The sequence below is a fragment of the Ornithodoros turicata genome, chromosome 5 (genome assembly GCF_037126465.1).
Source record: "Ornithodoros turicata isolate Travis chromosome 5, ASM3712646v1, whole genome shotgun sequence".
Taxonomy (NCBI): domain Eukaryota; kingdom Metazoa; phylum Arthropoda; class Arachnida; order Ixodida; family Argasidae; genus Ornithodoros; species Ornithodoros turicata.
The window spans coordinates 59,489,971-59,503,152 of record NC_088205.1 but is presented as its reverse complement, the minus strand read 5'-3'; the positions used below and the strand labels follow the sequence as shown (position 1 = coordinate 59,503,152).

Genomic DNA, 13,182 nt, shown 5'->3' with positions numbered 1-13,182 from the left:
TTTATCTTGCTCTCAGCACAAGGAAAAAGTTGCTGTCGGAACAAGATGTCACAAACGTCACAAATTTATCCGTATATCTCCAAACGACGTCCTGGCGACGTTCCTGTGACGTTCAATCCATGGATATCTCTTCTTCCTTCCAAGCACCCAGAGCGCGACCGCCTGTTCCCATTTCGCCTAATCCGGATTATCGGATTAAAGAGGCGGGAGGGGTGACTGGCGTTATGCGAATTGGGACTGTCGACAAGTGGGCGTTACTTATATGCCCCACCCCGATAGTGACGTCTGCAAGAAATGAATGCGCTCGTCCGACGACAACGTTACACTGTTAAAACAGAACTTCACCACATAGCACGCTCTGCGCCAGCCATTGCCACTTATGACAGGGTTTTCGCTCCTGATTCGAAGACAGAGGGGGGCGTACGCCTTGTTGTGTCAATTTGGATATATGATATTTGACACAAAAAGGCGTACGCCTTCCTGTCTCCTCGAATCAGAGGCGATAACCCTATCATTCGTGGCAATGGTTGGCGTAGGACGTGCTATGCGATGAAGTTCAGTTTTTAGAGTGTACCACTTTGCAAAATCACTAGCAGGGACACAGGCTTTTCGTGCGGCTCAGGTAATTCGACTTGGAATAAAAAAAAATAAGAGGCAGATTTTTGGATTTTGCTTACTTCAAAAACAGAAAAGAAAGAAAACTCCACCCGTGAATAGAGCGGAGGGAACAGGAAGGCATGGCGAAGGGTACGCCGTGACCAACCAGATGGTCGTGACGTGGTCCCTCTGCACGTGACCTGTGACAGACCTCATTGGTTTAGCACACAGATACGAAATATAACAGGTAAACTGACTTTTGGCAGCACGCTTGAATAGAACTAGCAAAGGGATAAAGTTGTTATGTGGAGATGCGTAATGAACTATGACTTCCCGACAAAGAATAACAAATTTCTCGCGTTTACTTTTCAGGAAGTACTAAAAAATTCATTTAACGCAATGCTATGCTTAAATAAAACCAACGATGAAAAAATGGCTAGGAAGCTAGCGAGCTGGTGAAGATGATGCATAATGATACTGAATGAAGATATGATAATAACTAGGCAACACGAAGGGACAGAGACAAACACGAAGTCTCAATGTCTAGAGAGTGTTATTGATCGATGTAAAAATGTAGTGTCCGCGGCCCCGGAGCTTGTGTCCACTATTGAGTTCCTCAACTGGTTTGTTTCTCTTCCCTCTGTCTGTATATATTTCTTGTATATGAAGAAAAATTTTCAGCTGTTTGAGACTTCGTGTTTGTGTCTGTCCCTTCGTGTTCCCTAGTCTCGGGGTGTTTACATTATGCAAAACCAACGAGATTGTAAAGTTATGTGAAGATGCGAAAGTGACTTTTGGCAGCACGCTAGTGGACAGCCTTCTTTCATCATGTGACACGGATCAGTTGGCGAAGTGGGACTGTCTGCAGCATACATTAGGACAAATGGGACCCCCCCCCCCCCCCCGAGTTGGAAGTTGGTGAACCCCCGAAGGGATGGGATAGGCGAAGTGGGAAGACACGAGCGCGATATCTTGCAGGCATATCTGCGACATCAGATATTCACGGTGAAAAACCGAAACGCGAATGCCGTTCTGGGACGTCCCATGAGTATCGCATGGATATCCGGATATTCAGGACGTTAGCGACCATGTAGGGATGTCCTGGGGATATTAATGGATTACTGGGGTGGCGTAGCCACAAAAATATTTCCAAATGTTTCCAGTGCTATTCTATTGGGATTTTTGATGGGGGATGAATTTCACCCTCGTTTCCCTCTCTCAAATTCACTACAAAGGGTACAATCTCGAGGGATTTGAACCCCATTGTGATAGTCTATGCTATAGAAGTTACGAGAAAGACAACGACGATGTGATCTGGCGCGTGAGCGTCTGTTGGGCTTTGGACTACAGGTCCTGCTTCCGACAGACTGGGAAAAATGATTAACTCTGCCGTTGATAATGCTGTTGCCAAACTGAGAGATGAAATTTCCTCGATCAACACTCTCCTGGCCTCCTTGTCTGCTGCTTTGCAGGATGTAGTCTCAACTGTAGTCTCGTCCGTGACGCGTGCTGCTCCCATTGTTACGCCGTCGGCCACTGAGGGCGAGCAGATTCAAACGCCTTCAACAGTGCGCCCATCTCCTCCACATCGCCCCTCCCCGGTAGCCTGTACGCCTATCTCTGTTTGTCCTTCCCCTGACACAGACACTGAAATGACTCCAACTTCCGCTCTCTCTAAACGCGGTGCCTCTCCCTCTAAGACTGGGTCTGGGTCTGAAAGCCCTCTAGGAAAGCGGAACAGAAAGGGTGGCCGTCCGAATGTGAACAATGATGTCCTTGCAGATGTTGTAGCAAGCTCCATACTCTGTGATGGATAGTGTTAAAGTGCTTCAGTGGAATTGCTACTCCGTTTTTTGCTTCCCTTCCTGATCTTACCGCCTTAGTCTCTTCCTATTTTCCCGACGTGATTCTTCTCCAGGAAACGTGGCTAACCCCTGACCGTGCTTTCTCTCTTTGTGGCTTTCATTCTTACCCCTTAGACAGGCCAGCGGGTAAGGGTGGTGGCCTGTTGACTCTTGTTTCTACTGCTTTGGTTCATTCGTCTTCTGTTTTTTTCACACATACGTCGCCGGACTGCGAAGTTCTCGGGGTCCACTTGTCCTTGCCGAATGACGCCCTGTCTGTCATTAACGCTTATTACCCTCGGGGGTTCTTATCAGACTGCTCTATTGACTCTGCCGTCACTCAGGCATCTGGGAGGGTTATTGTAGGTGGTGACTTCAACTCTCACCATGTTATGTGGGGATCTAAGACAGATTCGCGTGGCCGTGACTTGTGGAATTGGGTTTGTAAGCGGAATTTGTGCGTGGCTAATGGTGGCTCTTCTAACTTCCTCCGTGGGCTGGCGCGATCTGCTATTGATCTTTCTTTGTGTTCCTCTCAATCCAAGATGTCGTCGTGGAAGACCATTGATTCATCTACCAACAGCGACCACCTCCCCATACTATTTGTGGTCCCCTGCTCTGCCGCGCGTAACTCCTCCTCTCGGATCCTCAATAACCGCCGACTGCAAAGTCAGAAGCTGGATGCTCTTTTGGTCCAATGTGATAGCCTTTCTTCGGTAGACTGGGCATCTCACACACTGTCCTCCGTCGCCCAGTCCCTGCAGCAGTCCTCCTTCTGCGCTACGAAGCGGACTACATCCCCTTGTGCGCCTTGGTGGAACGACGACTGTGCAAGAGCGTATAGGCGCCGCAAGGCGGCATGGAAGCAAGTGCTTGCCAACACCTGCTATGTGAACTCGAAGAACTACCAGTTTTGTAAAGCTCTCTTCAAGCGGTCTGTTGCTACAGCAAAGCGTGAGTTTTACTCTGGACGCAACACCTTCCTTTCTGCACCGAACCGTAGGAAAGCGCTTCATAGGCATATTGCCTTGCTTCGCTCCTCTTCGTCTGCCGTCTCCACAGATCTCACTGTCCTCTCGGACACGGATTTTAAGGCGCGCCTTGAAGAAATTGCCAAGGGTCTCTCATTGCGTTTTTTCGACGCGATGCCCCTCGGATCAGCCCTTCCCTCTTCTTGTGTGGGCTATCACGATGTGTCTGCCGATGAATTGAAATTTGTGGTGCAGTCTTTGCCCGGAACAGCCCCTGGACCTGATGGAATTTCTGCTGCCACGGTGAAATCTCTGTGGGCCAACCACCGGCCGGCTTTACTGAATCTTGTGAATACATCTCTTCAATATGCATGGATTCCCGCTACCTGGAAGGTGGCGCGCATTGTCATCGTTAAGAAAGCCCCTCCAATGGCCTTACGCTAGACAATATTAGGCCTATCGCCTTAACATCTGTGCGCTGTAAGACCGTTGAACGTATCATCAATCGGCGACTTCTCTCCCATGTGGTATCCCGTGGCATTCTCGATGCCCACCAGATAGGCTTTCGCCCTCATTGCTCGATATGGCTCGCCCATACGAACATTGAGAGCCAGATTCGCCTTGCAAAGGAGATGAGACACCTTTCAGCACTTGTTGCCCTGGACATCGCCAAAGCATATGACAGTGTCATACATGCTGTGCTCCTCCAGAGGCTGCTAGACACCGCCACCCCCCCCCCCCCGTATCTGCTCACTTGGATTGCGAACTTTCTCTCGGGTCGCACCTTTTTCTGTTCAGACGGCCGATTTGTCTCCTCAGCGTACCCCCAGAGTAAAGGTGTCCCCCAGGGCTCGGTCCTGTCCCCCATACTGTTTAACATTCTCATGATCTCTCTCCCGTGTGACCCAGAAGTCCTCACCGTAACGTATGCCGACGACATCGCGTTCTTCGCTTCGGCACCATCTTTGCCAGAGCTGTATGCGAAGCTGCAAGCCTATATGAACACCTTGTCCACGTGGCTAGACTCTGTCCATCTGTCGCTCAATGTGGCTAAGTCTGCTATTCTCGTCTTCCCGCTGGATGCGGCCATCTCTATTGATCTAAGGGTGGGGCTCCAGTCTGTCCGTCAGGTGAGCCAGCTTAAATACCTGGGTGTGTGGTATGATGAGGCTCTGTGTTGGTCCCAACACATCGACTACCTGAGCGCTAAGGCGTCGAAAGCTCTCTGCATACTTCATCGTTGCTGCAGCCCTCGCATTGGTATGCGCAGGGCTGCCCTCCTGTATATATATAAACTGTACATCCGACCTATATTAGAGTTCAGCTGTGTTCTGTTTTCTTCTCTGCCTGACTGGCGCTTGAGTAAACCATACATCTTAGAGAGGCTGGCCTTACGGCTCTGTTTAGGTCTCCCTAAATATACGGCAAACGACGCACTCCTCTCTGAAGCCCGTCTACCTTCACTGAAAGAACGCTTTCGGTCTCTTACTATCTGTTGCTGCCTCTCGCAAAGACAACACCCGATTGCGTTGGAGAATAACGAGTCGATGAGAGATGAGAGACACTCGATGAGAGACACTCGGCTTTGGCTAGCATGTCGTTGGCACCGTAGGAATACACCACAGCTGCTTTTCGCTGAACAGCTCCTCGCGCCACTCAGGATCTCTTTGGCCGATGTATGTGTACTTGGTCCTCACCGGGATGCCGCCTTCATTCAAGTCTCCGAGATATTTCATGCGGATGCCAAGCGGCTTCCACTGACCACTCTACAGAGGACATTAACGGACCACCTAAATCGCTACGCGCAGTACTTGATTGTTGCAACGGACGCGTCGGTTTCTGCGGAGCGCGCTGGAGTTGGCTTGTACTTCCCACAACTTGATTTCCAGTTTCCGGTTCGCCTCCCTGACTTTACCCCACCCTTTGACAGCGAGTTCTTAGCTATGGCCCTTGCCCTCAGGAGGGTTCCTCCCGCCTTCGAACAAGTTATCCTGCTGTCGGACTCCCTATCTGTCATTTCAGCCTTGGCGTCGCCCTCAGGCTTCCGGGCGTCCTCATAGTCATTGGTATCCATCTTGGCTCGGCTTGCCCCACCTCATATTCGCAACGTCATAATCACGTGGATTCCTGGCCACTGCGGACTCACCCTTAACGAAACCGCTGACACCCACGCTAAAATGTCCCTCTCCGGAGAGATTCTTCCTCTCCTCCCAGTACTTGCTCGCACTTCTGTTGACAGGTACAGACGGCTCACAAGTCTGTCTCGAGCTGCCCCCCCCCCCCACGCCCGCCATATGAACACCTCGTCTTTTCGTGGAACCCTAACCTCTGCAGCTCAAGGCAGACAGAAGTCTTGGTGACGAGAGCTCGATGCCTGGCGTTGCCGCTAAATTTTTACCTCCACCGTGCTGGACGGTCTTTGTCCCCTGCTTGTTCCCACTGTGGCCAGGATGAAACAACTGAACACTTCTTGCTAACCTGCTCTCAGCCCGGCCAATTACGCCGCAGGTATATCTGGACACCCTTACGCTTGTTAGGAGCCCCACTCTCATTGGCGTCAGTGTTGTCTCTCGGAGCATCACACACTGCGCTCTGTCATAGGGCTGTGGTAGCGGGTCTTGCATCCTACATCGGGCTCTCCAACCGCTTCTAGGCACTTCCTTCCTACTCTCATACACTTTCACGTACACACACATTCACAGCCACATTCATACAGCTATCCTTTTGGCCCTGTATAGTCGCCATACGCATATTCCTACATACGTGCATATCCAGTTCCTGCATTAGTCATCACATGTCATATATGTTATAAGTTACCTGGATCCGACTTGGCCTTAGTCCCCATCATTACTGCACAGACATAAACAAACATCTCACGCCCCTCTTGTCCTGGCCAATCTCCCTTAGTGGCTCACGGCCATTATCTCATTGGTAGAAGAAGAAGAAGAATGTTTGGATGACTGTATCTGGCCACTGTTCCTAGTGGTGGAAGAAGAAGAAGACTGTATCTGTGTTCCTGGGAATTGGAATAGATGGTTAAGACCACGGCCTCAAGTTATTACACTGGCGACGGAAGATGGGATCTACAGCGCCGAGAGATGGCTTTCCAGACATGAAGAGGCTCGTGGAATGAGGTATCGAAATGGAAGGTCACGAGGATAGAGCAATGGAAGACGTCAACCAAGTAATCGGACGAGTGTCCGAATTCTGCCCAAAGACGGGAAATTTTGAAATATACGTCGAGCGTTTTGAGGCGTTTGCGCGAGTTAATGGTCTGACGGCATCCACAAAGAAGGACATGTTCGTAACGGTTTTAGGTGATGACGCGTACGTCACGTTAAGGAATTTGCTATTTCCTGCGACGCCGGAAACCAAGAGCTACGATGAAATGAAAGAAGTGTTGACCAAACACTATAAGCCACGCCGGTCTGTGGTAGCAGAGATATGCTTTCCATAAGCGTGTTCAGCAGAGTGAAGAGCCGGTGGAAGACCTCATTGTCGAATTGAAGAGGTTAGCCCTAACATGCAACTTCGGAACATTCCTGAACGACGCTTTGCGAGATCACCTCGTTAGTGGAATATGGAAAGAGGCCGTACGCCGTCGGCTGCTAGCTGTTGAGGACGGCAAGGAATTGACATGGGAAAAAGCCTGCACCATGGCGTCTGCAATGGAAGCTGCCGAAGGGCAGTCGAAAGAGATGATTCTACGGCCATCCGGCAAGACGCCGCAGGAAGTGGACACAATGTGGCAAGGTCAAGAGAACACGAAGGGAGGAAATCGTCCACGGAAAGGAATGAAGGGTGGAAATAGACTCTCTGGTCAGAAAAAAGACCCATCGTCGTGCTACAGATGTGGATTTCAACATTCGCCACACTGTAAAAAATTTCACCGTAAAAAAAACGGGCAAATGCAAGGAAAGTTGGCTGCCAAACATTGGCCGTTATTTTTACGGTGGCCCCGTATAAGTTGTGCCCGTGAAAAAATACTGCATTGGCCAATAATTTTAACAGGGATACGCCGTGTAGCATTACTGTGCTGTGGTCGTTAAAAAAACTGCATTGGCCAGTAATTTTAACTGACATATGCCGTGTACCCTTATCGTGCTGTGCTCGTCCCTGGAGCCCCTCTTTTTTTTCTACATATAGTCGTGGCAATGAGAGCAGTTTAAGCAATGACCATGCGCAACACATTGTGATGTTTGTCACATTGAGATTTATTTTCTATGTACATAGTGATGAAAATGCGCCAGTCACCTCTGGCATGAAAACCCTGCAAAGAGAAAGAGAACTGTTACAGGGAGCCGGGCAATTGACATGCAATTATACTCACCGTTTATTTTGTTCAAAAGAAGAACATACGAAGGAACCATGTGCACCCATCAGTCAGGTCTGGCATCAAAATACTGCAAAGAGAAAGGAAACTGTTACAGGGAGCAGGGCATTTGACGTGCAGTTATACTAATGGTTTATTTTTTCGAAGGAAGAACATACGAAGGAACCATGTGCACCCATCAGTCAGTTCTGGCATGAAAACACTTCAAAGAGAAAGGAAATTAGACTCAGTTTTATTTTTTCAAAGAAAGAACAAGAAGGTGCACACAAAACGCGGAGACGGCACGGAACTTCTTCTGGCAGCGTTTATAAGGACATCTGATCATGACCCTTTCGTATGTGCTGCTTCATATGTGACATTATCTCTATATTCGTAGTGAACTGACGCGAGCACGAATGGACGTGACATACTTTCGTGGTTTCGGAGAGCAAATCGAGGCGACCGCCCTGGTGTGTTCTTGTAACGTCCCAAAATGTGACATCCGAGTTTTGCATAGGTCGCCGCCGTGTACACACATAATGCATGACAGCACGGTATTCTGCTCGCTTCATGTACACCTCTACGGTGGTCAACTAGCCCATCAGAGTGTTAAAAACACATGGGCACCTTTCGCAACGATACATTACAACAAGAGCGCCTTGATCACCCTACGAGCCAGGACGTACACACAGAACTAGGGAGACACTTCACAACAAACGCGAGCCACGATTTACTGGTGTAAAGTTGAACAAAACCAGGCATACGGTGCACCACGCTCAAATCGCAAAGAACAGGATGTGCGAACAGAAATGTGCTTACCTAACTACACGCATTCGCGAGATTTACAACAACCGCTTCGTCGTCCTTCGTCAACCATCGTCCGCGCACGATGTTCCGCTTCCGGCGTTTGCGAATGACGGCAATGCCCCGTACTTGGCTTGGCCTTGCCTCCGCATTGAAGTTTTTGGCCGGCGCATGATGATGGCGCCACTGTTTTACGTAGTTTTCGCAGTATTTGTGATTACGGTAACACGCCGTCGTCACATACTACTAAACGCCCGTAGAAATCACAGTATTTTTTTACAGTGCAGCCAAGTGCCCTCATCGTAAGGCAAAATGCTTCTCCTGTTCTAAGATAGGACATTTGGCGTCAATGTGTAGAACTAAGTGTGACATGAACGTAGATGGGTAGAAATCCAGCGAACCGGTAGAGATGTAGGAAGGGAGTTGCCTCAGGACAGAAGCCGCCGATATTTCGAACAGAGACTGTTGCCCAGAAGAAGAACAGTCTCTGTTCGAAATATCGGCGGCTTCTGTCCTGAGGCAACTCCCTTCCTAAGTGTGACATGAAGTATGTCGAATCGACCAGTTTGCACGAGCTCGAATTGCACAATGTAACTGGCCAACGAAATGAGCCATTTATGGTCGAGTTAGAGATAAACGGAAACAATATTCCAATGCAAGTAGACACTGGGTCAGCCGTGTCTTTGATGTCTGAAAAAGAAGCGAAGAGGCGTTTTGGTTACGTGCAATACAGGCAAGTGCAAACAACGTTGCGAACCTACAATGGTAGTACCGTACCTGTTAAAGGCTGTGTGGATGTAAAAGTCATGCACAATGGAAATGGCTATGAATTGCCATTGCTGATTGCTAAGAATAGGGGCAACAGTCGCATGCCAACGCTTCTTGGACGTGATTGGTTGAGGCATCTAAGGTTAAACTGGCCCCAGATAGCGAATGTTAACACCGTCAATGAAAAGGTGATGGTTGAATCCTACAGGGATGTGTTCACTAAAAACATGGGTGTGATAAAGAATTTCAGCGCATCTATTGTATTGAAGGAAGGAGCACGCCCAGTATTCTGTAAAGCGCGTCCTGTGCCGTATGCTCTGCGTGATAAAGTCGAAAAAGAGCTGCGCGAACTTGAAAAACAGGGTGTCATAAGTCCTGTGCAGCAAAGTCAGTGGGCTACACCGTTGGATGTAGTGCCAAAGAACGGAGGCAATGGTGTGAGATTATGCGGGGATTATCGTGTGACTGTTAATCCAGCTATCACTGTTGCACATTACCCATTACCGTTACCTGAGGATGTTTTTGCATCGTTGAGTGGTGGAACACATTTTACTGTTCTCGATTTGTCTAAGGCGTACTTACAGTTGGAAGATGATGAATCCAGTCGTGAGCTGTTAACGGTAAACACTAGTCTGGGACTTTTTCGCATGAACCGACTACCATTCGGTATTGCAAGCGCGCCGTCCATTTTCCAGTCTGTAATGGACCAAATCACAACAGGCTTACAGGGTGTCGCCTGCTACTTGGACGACGTTTTGATTGCAGGTCGAGACTGTCATGAGTGCGTAGAACGGACAGAAAAAGTCTTGGAAAGGCTCAGAAATCACGGAATCAAGGTTAACAGTGACAAGTGTCAGTTTTTTCGGTCCAAAGTCACATACTTGGGTCATGAAATAGATAAGGATGACCTTCGTCCCACTTCAGATAAGCTGAAAGCCATCCGGGAAGCTCCCACACCAAGTAATGTGACAGAGTTGAAGGCTTTCTTAGGGCTCTTGAATTTTTATTCAAGGTTTCTGCCAAACACTGCGACTGTGCTTGAACCGCTGTACAAGCTCCTGAAAAAGAATGCACAATGGCAATGGTCAGCAGACTGTGAAAACAGTTTCAAAAGGGCAAAAGAGTTGTTGCAGAATAGTCAAGTTCTTGCATTATACGACAGTGAAAAGCCACTGAAGGTGACCTGTGACGCGTCATCCTACGGCCTTGGGGTCGTATTATCACAGTATGACGGCGAAACACAGTAAAACACAGCGAAACACACTATGACGGCCAATTGGGTTTGCCTCACGGACTTTGTCCGGTGCTGAGCGTAACTACGCCCACATTGAAAGAGAGGGCCATAATATTTGGCGTAAAGAAATACCACAAGTATCTTTATGGTCGTCATTTTGAAATAGTGACGGATCATCAACCGCTCATGCAGATCTTTAATCCGAAGAGGCACTCTAACAAAGTGGCAGCCGCCAGAATTCAAAGGTGGATAAATCTGCTCATGGGCTACGACTATGAGATCGAATACAAGAAGGGTCGTGAAATAAGCCATGCAGACTGTTTGTCGCGGTTACCCTTGCCGGAAAACGAAACAATGGAAGAATTCGTGGATTACTTTTCTCCATTTACTGAAATACCCTTCACAGCTCACGAGGTGGAACTAGAAACTAGAAATGATGTGGTATTGAGCAAAGTGTATAACCTGGTAATGTGTGGATGGCCACAGAGAGTAAACGAAGAGTACAGGCCATATTTTGTACGTCGTTATGAATTGTCTACTGACCAGGGATGTATTTTGTGGAACAATCGAGTGATTATTCCACATTCGCTTTGACATGCAGTGTTAAGCTTGTTGCACGAGGAGCATCCTGGCATAAGTAGAGCAAAAATGTTAGCACGAAGCTGGGTATGGTGGCCTAATATGGATGGAGACTTGGAAAAACTAGTCAAGGAGTGCAACATTTGCCAAGGCGTACAAATATCCATTCAGTGCGTGCCCTTACAGCCTTGGCCACTTGCAAGCAACGTTTGGGAGCGGATACATATTGATTTTGCGGACGTAATAGGGAAATCCTTCTTGATAATCGTGGATACTTACTCAAAGTGGGTCGAGGTCAAGATAATGACATCAACGACAGCAGAGCAAACCGTTGAGGCTGTCAGGACATGTTTCGCCGCGTATGGGCTTCCTGTTGAGGCAGTAACAGATAATGGACCGCAATTTCGGTCAAATGAGTTCAAACCCTTCTTGCATCAGAATGGAGTAAAGCACGTTTGTACCCCTCCTTATCATCCGCAGTCCAATGGAGCTGTTGAGAGAGTAGTGCAGTCGGTAAAAAAGGGTTGTTAAAGGCACGTTGTGAAGATAATGCTAAGGGAAAAAACCGCACCTTGCAACACAAGATTGATAATTTCCTGTTTGCGTATAGAGCGACACCTCACACATTTACGGAAAAGTCACCGAGTGAGATATTTCTGAGGCGTCACGTACGCACACGATTATCGATGCTAAAAACCGAACTCGTTGACAAAATTTGCACAAAGGACAACACACAACAAAGTGAAGGCTGATCAGAGAAGGGGGAAGTCTCGGGTGTTCGTCTGTGGTCAAGACGTCTATGTGAAAAGCGTAAGAAATGAAAAGATAAATTGGTGGCCAGGAAAAGTGATCAGGGTGATATCCGACGTGACATATCTGGTGAAAGTAGGGGAGAATGTTCGATTTTGTCATGCGGATCATCTGAGGTTGCGTGGTGATGAGCAGTGTTTTTGGCCCGAATTTCGTGAGCCGGAACCAGAACAAGGAACACCTGTGAATACACCTGTCGTTCCGGCTGTACGCCGAAATAAATCTTTTAAAATAAAACATTAAAAAATCCACGCTTAAAATTCCACCCTTCGAAATCCATTTTCTGAAATAAACCGTTTAAAAATACACGTCCTCAAAATAAACGCAGTCATGGTTAGGCTTAGGAAGGTAACGCTCCGTATCATAGTAGTGATTGCAGTATGGCCGACACGATGTTCTTTTCGGCGAAACATGCTATTATGATGTTTCTTACTCATGTTTGTATTGTTATCAATTACATAACAACTTAGGATTTCGAAATATCCAGCTTAAAAGTGATGACGACGATGCGCGTATGAATACAGGACACGCACACTTGATCATACCTGGGTAGTAATACCATTACTGTAATAAAATTACAGAAATGAATTACTTTTTCTGGTAATTTGTAATGTAATGCATTACATTTGATATTAGGTAATTTGTAATGTAACTTAATTGCATTTGGGCTGTAATTTTAATGACATTACTCATTACTTTTTACAAAAGAATCGAGTGTGTGTTCTGTGTTGGCACTTGCCAGAAAGAGAGTTGGGGGACTGGCGAGTGAAAAGAATTCCAACGGCACTATGAACGGTGACGCACTCAATCGGCACGTGGAACGTCAATTCCCTTCGACGGGCCAGTTGCCTTAGGCAGGGCACCCACAAACAAACGTTGTTAGGTCAACGGTTTGTAGCCCTGGAGAACCATTGTTTGCGGGCCCCATCCTCCTGACAATCTTCCTGTTGTGGTGGTACATTGTGTCATTGTGTTTCCTTGGTCTCTACATTGTGGAACGACACGTCATACGTGAGCACACCAGCATGACATGTAGAAGAGACAAATTGAAGAGTACAAGCTAACTGCTGATACATTGTAAGCATACATTTTTTTCCTCGAGTTTCGGGGAAGGCAAGTTTCGTCAACTTGTGTGTCCCTTGTGCCTTCCACAAACTCGAGAACATGTATGGCAATAATGGTAAAGTAATGGCATTGTAACGTCATTACTTCTTCGTAGTAATTGTAATGTAATTTTATTATGTTTCAATTACAGTAATGAGT

General features: G+C 47.6%; 1 protein-coding gene across 1 annotated transcript; it reads left to right on the top strand.

The window, feature by feature from the left end:
* Window positions 1-9,334: 9,334 nt before the first annotated feature.
* On the top strand, window positions 9,335-10,543 carry LOC135395893 (uncharacterized protein K02A2.6-like). The gene has a single exon (XM_064626980.1). The coding sequence runs from the start codon at window positions 9,335-9,337 to the stop codon at window positions 10,541-10,543; it is 1,209 nt and encodes a 402-aa protein (XP_064483050.1).
* The last annotated feature ends 2,639 nt before the right edge of the window (window positions 10,544-13,182 follow it).

Excerpts from the sequence above, each read along its gene's own strand:
- LOC135395893 (XM_064626980.1), top strand. The coding sequence starts at position 9,335 with ATGCACAATGGAAATGGCTATGAATTGCCATTGCTGATTGCTAAGAAT.